Source organism: Gadus chalcogrammus, chromosome 7, assembly GCF_026213295.1.
Source record: "Gadus chalcogrammus isolate NIFS_2021 chromosome 7, NIFS_Gcha_1.0, whole genome shotgun sequence".
Classification (NCBI taxonomy): domain Eukaryota; kingdom Metazoa; phylum Chordata; class Actinopteri; order Gadiformes; family Gadidae; genus Gadus; species Gadus chalcogrammus.
This window is the reverse complement of record NC_079418.1, coordinates 33,555,338-33,566,175: the sequence shown is the minus strand read 5'-3', so window position 1 is coordinate 33,566,175 and position 10,838 is coordinate 33,555,338. Positions and strand designations below refer to the sequence as shown.

Sequence of the window (10,838 nt, the reverse complement as noted above, 5' to 3'; positions counted from 1 at the left end):
CGTGTCCTGTTAGGGTCTGAGGGCACGGTGTCCTGTTAGGGTCTGAGGGCACGGTGTCCTGTTACGGTCTGAGGGCACGGTGTCCTGTTAGGGTCTGAGGGCACATGTCCTGTTAGGGTCTGAGGGCACGGTGTCCTGTTTGTGTCTTAGGGCACGGTGTCCTGTTAGGGTCTGAGGGCACGGGGTCCTGTTAGGGTCTGAGGGCACGGTGTCCTGTTTGTGTCTTAGGGCACGGTGGCCTGTTACGGTCTGAGGGCACGGTGTCCTGTTACGGTCTGAGGGCATGGTGTCCTGTTAGGGTCTGAGGGCACGGTGTCCTGTTTGTGTCTTAGGGCACGGTGTCCTGTTAGGGTCTGAGGGCATGGTGTCCTGTTAGGGTCTGAGGGCACGGTGTCCTGTTAGGGTCTGAGGGCACTGTGTCCTGTTTGTGTCTGAGGGCACGGTGTCCTGTTTGTGTCTTAGGGCACGGTGTCCTGTTAGGGTCTGAGGGCACGGTGTCCTGTTTGGGTCAGAGGGCACGGTGTCCTGTTAGGGTCTGAGGGCACGGTGTCCTGTTAGGGTCTGAGGGCAAAAAAATGACAAAACATTCAAGAGCTGTAAGTTGAGTGTTATTGTTATGAATGACACAGCCGTCAGTTAGTGAGTAAATATTACCTGATTTTGACAGCTCATAGCTCATATCTGACCAATCAGGATTCAGGAATCAATCCTGTCAATAACATAATGATAAAATATATGAATACATATATGAATACAAATATTATATAGATGTATTATTATATACACATGTATAGTTCCTCTACATATGTGCATGAATCTGGGCTTTGCATTTCTCAAATCCTATCTAGTTTAAGTGAGTCATCCCCTCTGGACAATTAATGCTGTTTTTCCCTTGTGTTGTATACTCTGTTTTACTTTATAATTCAACATACAATTAAGGTTTGGCTGACGCTTTTTTTCTTTTTGTTATTAAAATTGGCTAAATTGCCTTCATAGCTGACTTTGTTGTTCATCAGCAAAGCCAGACATCTTTGCTTAACGGCTCTTGTTTCCAATAGTTATTGAAGGAATATCATTAAGCAGCATAAAGCTCTGATACATTCTACCCATCAATACCAGCTGGGGTGAAGAATTATGCTTATGTGTAAAAACAAAAAAACAACAAAACAATCTTCATAACTGTAGGATAGGAAATAGGGTTAGTGTTAGTGTTGAAGCATGCAAGCTGAATGTCACTTTTAATACCCCCTGTGGGACAGAGGATGGACGTGGTGTCCCCAGATAACAAGCATCTCTTCCCGGCTAATCTCCCCGCCTGGGAACCCCTCTAATGAGGCCATTTTTGTGAAGTTATCACAAGGGAACGCTGAGCTAATGACCTTTCTAGTAAACAAGCAAACCTATTCACGTTCCCCCCTAACCCTAATTGATCTCAAATGTCTCTGTTGAAACCCCCTTGGTTCCCAGCTACTTACCACTGTAGCTATCTACCACTGTAGCTACCTACTGCTGTAGCTATCTGCCGCTGTAGCTATCTACCGCTGTAGCTACCTACCACTGTAGCTATCTACCACTGTAGCTACCTACCACTGTAGCTATCTACCACTGTAGCTACCTACCACTGTAGCTATCTGCCACTGTAGCTATCTACCACTGTAGCTACCTGCCACTGTAGCTATCTGCCACTGTAGCTATCGACCACTGTAGCTATCTACCACTGTAGCTACCTGCCACTGTAGCTATCTGCCACTGTAGCTATCTACCGCTGTAGCTACCTACCACTGTGGCTATCTACCGCTGTGGCTATCTAGAGGTTGTCTCTGTTGACACAGGGTGTGTTTGGATGAGAGGGGAATTTAAGTCTAGGGTTACTGTTAGGGTTAGGGTTAGGGTTAGTAGTCGTCTCTGTTGACACACTTGAGGGTGTGTTGGGATGATAGGTGAATTCAATTGTAAATATATACGTTGCTTTCCTTCCACACAAGCCGACATCAACCCAACGACAAACTATTGACATCTCTGAAGGAAATAGTTGTTTCTCCTGCCACTAACCCTAACACTTACAGTAAGAGTTCTCGGCAGGTTAATTGTTACCACTTGGGATCAGTGTTGCGACAGTTGCCTTGAAAAAGTAATCAGATTACTGATAACTTGTTAATCCTTAAAATAGTAACTTTGTTACTTTACTGATTACTTCATTTTAAAAGTAACTAAGTTAGATTACAAGTTACTTTATTAGTTACATTTAGCTGGGACAACACCCCCTGCCGCCTCAAAATAAAAAATGACAACCGGTTTTGCCAATACTAACTTTTTGCCACCCCTGTCAACAATTATTCTTCCACCACCCCCCCCCCCCCCCCCCTCGGCAACAATCGTTCTTCAACCCCCCCCCAATTCTGCGCAGGGGGCTGGTAGGGGACTTCGGGGGGGGCCCATCAGTACCTCTTGTATACAGGGCCCAGAATTTGGTGCTACGGCCCTGGGTGCACACACTGACACTCGGCTTTCAACCACTTCCGCGTAGACAAAATATCACCGCGCGCTTTACGGGGTGATCACCGGACTCATCTCCACGTGCGTGATGTAAACATGGCGTTCTAGCCCTCGAGCTGCTCGGACCTCCCCGTGGGTTAAGTTCTCTGGCGATAACGTAGAGGCTCCCATGCGCTCTCTCTGCTGCCGTCGCTCCAGCGCAACACACAACACACACACACACACACACACACACACACACACACACACACACACACACACACACACACACACACAACACACACACATGCAAACACATACACACACACACACACACACAAACACACACACACGCACGCAGCACCGCGCGACTAATTCCGCCGCTAATAACAACTGATGGCGCGGACTCTGGAGAGTCAAGGTCGACACTCGCCTCTGATAGATTGAAGTCTTTGGAGAAACAGGCAGACAGACAGGCAGACAGACAGACAGACAGACAGACACACACACACCACTCCATCGCTCTCAATGCCAATCGGTGATCCGGTAAAAAAAATAGTAACGCAGAGTGACTTTGATGAGTGACTTTAAACTGATTACTGGTTTGGAAATAGCAACGCGTTAAATTACTCGTTATTGAAAAAAGTGGTGCGAGGCCAGTAACGTGTTACTAAGTATCTTCTTACTGGCATGACTGCTTGGGATACAGCCGCTGGATATAGAGCCACTGTTTATAGAGCCACTGTTGTTTGCATTTATTTAGAGTTTGGGAGCACCTCATATGCCTCTGTTTTCTTCCAACATCAACAAACATTTTGGTAATTACTGCGCTGATGGGTTAGGGCTAGGGTTAATTACTGCGCTTATGCCTTGAAGCACCAGAGATGGTTTTGAATGGTTCCGCGTGTCTCATCATTACACTCAGCATCCTGGGAAATCCACTCGGGAAAAATACAGAATTACTGTCCTTGTCAACACCAAGTGTGAGAGAGAGAGAGAGAGAGAGAGAGAGAGAGAGAGAGAGAGAGAGAGAGAGAGAGAGAGAGAGAGAGAGAGAGAGAGAGAGAGAGAGAGGGGGAGGGGGGGAGAGAGAGAGAGAGAGAGAGAGAGAGAGAGAGAGAGAGAGAGGGGGAGGGGGAGAGAGGGAGAGAGAGAGAGAGAGAGAGAGAGGGAGAGGGGGAGGGGGAGAGAGAGGGAGAGAGAGACCCTACACGGCTACATTGGCCAGCCTGGGATCGGAGTCCTGCTCGTAGCGGTAGTGGTAAACCTCCATCTGGTCGCGGCACGCCTCTCTGATGTTGTTCAGCCAGCGTTTGATGCCCCCTCGGTTGAGGTACAGCACCATCAGGAACACCACTCCGGTCAGGGGACGAGAGAGACTTTCATCCCAAAGAAACACTGTTGTCACTGAAGCAAATCAACTATTTAGAGAAGAAACCTAATTAATCAAAAACAGATATTCACACACAAACAAACACACACATGCGCACACACACACACACACACACACACACACACACACACACACACACACACACACACACACACACACACACACACACACACACACACGCGCACACGCACACGCACACACACACTCACACCTTTGAGGAATGATCTCCTCTGTTCGTTCCCGAGGCTTGTTAAACATTCTCTCCTCACAGGTAAGCTAGCAGTGGACATTGCTTTGACAAAGCTTGTATTTAGTATATTTAGTTTGATGTGGTTGGAAAAGAGATGCATGCATTAAGGATTGTTCAATGTTTCTACATAGATTGATGCACAAGGTTGTGGCAAAAACGTGATCTGTCAAAATGAATGAACCACACACATTGCGTTGCGAGCTTCTGTCTTAGCGATGACGCCCCTCACACAGTTTGCTTACACAACATGACAGTGTCAAGCCTGCTATACAAAGTGACAGCGTGACACTTTGTCCAAGCCAAAGTCATGCATCATGCTGCTAGCTGTGGACTCTTCCTGCTGGATCCATGGAGCAGATCATTTGTGATATCACAAATACGTCCACATGATCAGAGAGATACTATTTGATGAGGTTTGATGTGTGAAGACCTGGACGGGTTTTAGGATTTAAGTAACATTCATACAGTACACTTATCCCAAGGATACATCATTAATGTATCTGCCATACTGGAAGACATGTGAAGAGGTAGGTTGATCTTTTTCATTGAAGGCTTTAGGTACACAGGAGACCTTGTTCGCCACAGGGGATGTCTCTTCCGGCTCATGGTTTGACGATCCAGTGGGGAAGTTCAAGTACCATCCACTTATTTTTCCCGAATGTCTCAGATGTCTTCTTTCTGCTATTGAATCCCCTGATACAGCATGACACAAATAGCTCAGCTAAGTCCCCAAGGACAGGAAAAAAGGATATAGAACAAATGTGTCTAATAAGAGGATATAGAACAGATATGTGTCTTAAAAAGAGGATATAGAACAGATATGTGTCTAATAAAGAGGATATTGAACAGATATGTGTCTAATAAAGAGGATATAGAACCGATGTATGCCTCATTAAGGGAATATATAGAACAGAGAAGGGTCTAATAAAGAGGATATAGAACAGACATGTGTCTAATAAAGAGGATATAGAACAGATGTGTGCCTCATTAAGGGAATATATAGAACAGAGAATGGTATAATAAAGAGGATATAGAACAGATATGTGTCTAATAAAGAGGATATAGAACAGAGAAGTGTCTAATAAAGAGGATGTATAACAGATATGTGTCTCATTAAGGGGATATAGAACTGAGATATGTCTAATAAAGAGGATACAGAACAGAGATGTGTCTAATAAAAAGGATATAGAATAGATATGTGTCTGATAAAGAGGAAATAGAACAGAGATATGTCTCATCCAGAGGTTGTTTGCTACGGGCCATGCAATCAGTCAACAAGCGTAGCAGTGGTTTCATTTCAGTCCATCAACCAGCATTCACCCTGTATTATTAGTCACAGCTCTGATGGGATTAGTGATGCCGTGGCGCTAAAATCCCCCCTCCCCCCTCCCTTACCCCTGGGGTCCAGAGCTAACAGGGAAGAATGAGAAGATGGAGGACTTCTAAGATTAGTAGTAAAAGATCCGGGGTCACATACTTGATGGAGTTTGTCAAGGTGTTCTGAAAAACAGACCTAAACCACATAAAATTTACATTTATATTTAGAGGATTTTGCTGATGCTTTTATCCAAACGACTAAAAACCATACATTCACACACCAATGGCGAAAGCGTCTTGGCTGTGGCGTAACATCATGGTCATATGCCCCTGTGCAAATATTTTTTTTGTGGACTTCCGAGCAGGGGGGGGGTGGGGGGTGGCTTGTCACGTTGTCCTGCTTACTACAGTGAGGGTTTCAGTGCGCCCTAACAATGAATCCCCCAACCCCTCCCCTGTCCGTTCAATTTGAGAACATGTGTGGTTTCATTTTGCTTGTTGCGTATCATTTAATTAATTAATTAATTAAGGGTGCCACTAGAGGGCGCCCCCGACACATTTGCCGCACTAGGCGATCGCCTAGGTCCCTGACGGCGTCTGGGCCCCGGTGCAGTGATCCGGTTGCACCATCGATATTCACGCCACTGCGTCTAGGTCAGGGACACCTCAAAACTGAGCTAGGAGGAGCCGGGGATCGAACTAGCAACCTTCCGGTTACTAGACAACCCGCTCTACCTCCTTAGCTAACGCATAACGTAACATATCACACATTACACATAACATAACACATAACCCATAATAACCTAACATAACACAGATAGCGCATAACGTAAAATATCACACATAATACATAGCGTAACATATCACAAATTACACTAACCCAACATATCACACATAACGTTACGTATCACAAATAACACACCGTTACATATCACACATTACTTTGATTGTGTATCTGTTGAGTGTATTGAACATTTGCTTGACTTTGTGGAAAGGGAAAATACGTAAGAGGAAAAAACACTCATTCTTTCAGTTGCACCTTTTTTATTATAATTGTAGTAGGCCTATTCATATTTTTCCAGCCTCTAGAACATTCACATGCATGTCTAAATTAGGACTATTTCTCTTGAATTCCCTGTTGGTTGAATCCACATTTGACTTCAAATAGTAAAATAGTGACAACACAGTGAGCGAGCGTGAGATGAAGACATGTGGTCGGTTGGGTTTTATGCGTCTCACTATGCTAATGAGTTCGGGAGGGGGGGCGACTCGTATGACATATGTCCACAAGTCGATGTTAAAACACACAACCTGTTATAAGTTATGACATTGTTTATAGTAGTATTATGTTCAAAATATACACGTTGCATTGTTGAATGATAGAGAAAGAGCGAGAGAGAGAGCGAGAGAGAGAGACCCTACACGGCTACATTGGCCAGCCTGGGGTCGGAGTCCTGCTCGTAGCGGTAGTGGTAAACCTCCATCTGGTCGCGGCACGCCTCTCTGATGTTGTTCAGCCAGCGTTTGATGCCCCCTCGGTTGAGGTAGAGCACCATCAGAAACACCACCCCGATCAAGGCCAACACCAGACCGAGGAACACATACGAGACCGCCTCCAGGTCCTGGTCCGCACAGCCCAGCTCCTCCTCCTGGAGGTGCTCCAGCCGGACCCCCTGCCGGGCCCCAGGCCCGCTGCAGACCAGGGCCCCCACGTCGGGGACCTGGGAGGAGTTCCTCAGCCAGGAGTAGAACGCCTCAAGCTCGCAGCCGCACCAGAAAGGGTTCAGGGACAGGTAGATGCGCATGCGTGGTCGCTGGTAGAGCGTAGCCACGTGGTCCCGGCCGACGGTCTGGATCGAGTTGTTCGTCAGCACTAACGTGTGCAGGTTGGACATGTGGATTCCCAGCGGGACGGACGTCAGGTGGTTTCCCGCCAGGTCCAGTCTGTGGAGGCTGCGCAGATGTTCTCCGAGACTGAGGGCGTTCACGAGCTGCACGGCGGCGAGCGGCGCGAGGGACTGGTTGAAGTTCAGCGAGCGGAGTTCAAGTAAACCTGAGAACACTCCCGGTGAGATGGATACCAGCCGGTTGTGACTCAAATCCAACACAAGCAGAGAAGTGAGTCCCTGAAAGGCGTGCGGCTCGATCACGCGGATCCCGTTGTGCGACAGCGACAGCGTCACGAGCGGCCGCCGCGCGCCGCTGGGGCAGAACGCCCAACGCGGTAAAGTTGTCAAGTTGTTCCCCCGGAGGATTAAAGTGGAAGCCCAATCCGGGATGGCCCCCGGCACCCCGGGGTGCTCTCCCCCGCGACAGGTGACGGTCCCAGACTCTCTGGCGCAGAGGCAGAACGGGGGGCAGTAGTCCCCTCCGACGGGAATAAAGAACAGGAGCACCGCGAAACAGACGAGCCGCTGGTCCAGAAACACGGAATACAGCATCCACGCCCCCCCATGCATCCTCCCAACACCTCACAGCACGCTGCTATGACCCACCGTCCCGTCCTGACCATCCCATCAGCTGGAGACCCGTCAGTCCCCTCCCCTTACGAGCTGACCTCCGCGCCGCACGGGGGACGTCAGCGCAGACCGGAGGCTGCGATTGGGCCGAGAGGATCATCTATGTTTCGCGGACCCCCGCTGCTGTATATGTTTTATCCGTTGACTGACTGACTGACTGACTGACTGACTGACTGACTGACTGACTGACTGACTGACTGACTGACTGACTGACTGACTGACAGATTGCCGACAGACAGACAGACAGACAGACAGACAGACAGACAGACAGACAGACAGATTGCCGACAGACAGATTGCCGACAGACAGATAGAGTCAGCAGGAGAGAGAGAGAGAGAGAGAGAGAGAGAGAGAGAGAGAGAGAGAGAGAGAGAGAGAGAGAGAGAGAGAGAGAGAGAGAGAGAGAGAGAGAGAGAGAGAGAGAGAGATGAAGCAGCTAATCAAATCGTGTTTCATAGAGAGCCGACAAAAGCTGTCTGTGTGGACAGTGAATACGATAATAATATAGTAAAACTACCATAACTTAACTAACTCTATCTTAAGTATCACTACTACTCCAAAATATAACTATACTCTATAGTAGAACCATACTGTTAATATAGCTGTAATAGAACTATACTCTATAGTAGAACTATACTACATAAAGTATTGCTCCATAATAAAACTATTATCTATCTATAGTATTACTACTACTCCATAATATTACTACTCTAGTAGAACTATATTCTATAAAGTATAACTATTATTCTATAAAATAAATATATTCTATAATATACTCTATAGTAAAACTATACTTATAGTTTAACTATAGTCTATAAATGTAACTAGAACTCCATAATATAACTCCTACTCTATAATATAACTATACTCTATGGTAGATATACTATGGTACAATCTGTAGTTTAACTCTCCTCGTACAGTTGGCTAAGACGATGGCGAGGAAGTTAGGTACCATTCGTCATTTACAGCTGAATGAAATAAATAATGATGGCGGTCTTACTGTGCGAAAAATAATTCACTGTTGTGTGAAATGTAATTAGTTGAAGCAGAGCCCTGTCTCTGTGAGCAATGCAGGGTTTAACGCTACTGACTCCAATCCATCAGGAAGAGCCAGAAGTCGTTTGTATCGAAGTCATGCTTCGGTTATTGTGCGTTTCTACTGTTGTTTGTTGCAAATCAAGGGTCTTATAATGGCGCTGTCCAGGTCTGTCTCACGGCGCTGAGGCAACGATGTCCTCTCTGTGGACGTCTGGGGCCGTATTCACAAAGCATTTTATCTTACCGCTAGGAGTGCTCCTAACTCGCGCTAAAACATTTTACGTAGGAGTTTTTTCTTAAAAGTTATTCGCAAAGCCGCTGAGACCTACTCTTACTAAGGATAAATCACAAAGAGTGAACTAAGAGTGACGCGCCGTTGCTATGGATTACGTCAATTCTCGTGCACGAGTTTAGAAGCAGTCAGTTCGGTGATTGGTTGTTCAGGCGAGCCCACTGAATCACCGAAAAACAAGGAAATAGCCTAGGCTAGAAATGAATTCCTATTAAGTAGTTATAGTGCAGTTAGCAGAATACACGCATGATGACAATTTTGTGCAGACCACGATAATGACGTTGTAGCCTGCACGTTCAAGAGAGAGAGAAAGCAAACAATAAAAATACGTAAAATTTAAAAGAAAATAAATGTTATGAACTACACAAGTGTTGACTGATTTTTGCCAAGGTGTTTACCTAAAATGTGTTTTTAAAGTGATCCCTAAATGCCAGTCCACTCGGTTCCACACGGCCAAATTCATTGTCCTGTTGATCGCCATCATCATCATCATCGTCATCGTCTGGCTGTGGAATATTCCTCCGCTTGCAAAGGTTGTGTAGAATGGCACATACAGTGATTACTGTGCTTGCCCTCTCTGGGGTGAGGCGTATTTCGCCGTGGAGGACATGAAACCGACGTTTCATCTGCCCAATTCCTCTCTCCACAACATTTCGTGTATGTTTGTGTGCTCGCAAAGAGCCAATACGATGTGTTTTACGCATAGGACTAAGCGTAATCTGCGTAATCACTTACATGTTACACTTTAACTGTGCTCCCGGTTGTGGATTAAGGTAGGTTGTCTAGAGCCACGTCTTGCATGGATAGTCACACTGTCACCCAGCAAGTGACACCCAACTCCTACATCTCAAAAAGCTGCCTCAGACCGCTCACCATTAAAATGCGCGAATCATGGGTAGCTGAAGATCCAGGCCACTTTGCAACAACATCCAGTAGGCTATGTTAAAATTTGCATCAAAAACAACCTGCGTGTTGATGGAATGCACTTTCTTCCTATTGACGAACACGTCCTTGTCTTTTGATGGCGCAATTATTTTTATTTTTTAGAAGTTATATATATTTTTTTATAATTTATAATTTTTATAACATTTTATTTCGGGACTAATCGGATTATTCCTGTTAGTCGGGGATGTTATTGCATCGCGCATTAACTCCACAATAAGTTGAATACCCTAACATTTCGTCTCGCAGGCATTTTAAGATTCTTTGTGAATAGGTCTTACTGAGTTAGGAGTCCTCTTGAGGACTTTTAAGCTCTCCTAGACTTAGGTGCTACTTTTAGTCCTAAAATACTTTGTGAATTGCTCTTAGTGAAAAAAGTTAGGAGTCCTAAATTTAAGAGTGACACGCCCATTATTTTTAGGAGTTACTCCTAAATTCGCCAGTTAGGACCTACTTTTAGCCCTAAGATCCTTTGTGAATACGGCCCCAGATCTCCACGTTCCCCGAGCCGATCAACACATCAATGAGCCGTTCAACGCACAATGTGGCCGCTGACAAATTAATTCATTTCAAACGGAGCCCATTGCCCTGGCAATAAAGAGATTCGATTTC

The 10,838-nt window shown here is 45.9% G+C and overlaps 1 protein-coding gene across 1 annotated transcript; it reads right to left on the bottom strand.

Annotated features, from left to right (window-relative positions):
* Positions 1–6,853: 6,853 nt before the first annotated feature.
* Positions 6,854–7,894, bottom strand: waif2 (Wnt-activated inhibitory factor 2). The gene has a single exon (XM_056594948.1). It carries the CDS (start codon positions 7,892–7,894, stop codon positions 6,854–6,856), a length of 1,041 nt encoding a protein of 346 aa, XP_056450923.1.
* Between the last annotated feature and the right edge of the window lie 2,944 nt (positions 7,895–10,838).

Bases quoted from the DNA above. Each gene is read 5' to 3' on its own strand.
- waif2 (XM_056594948.1), bottom strand. From the start codon at position 7,894: ATGCATGGGGGGGCGTGGATGCTGTATTCCGTGTTTCTGGACCAGCGG.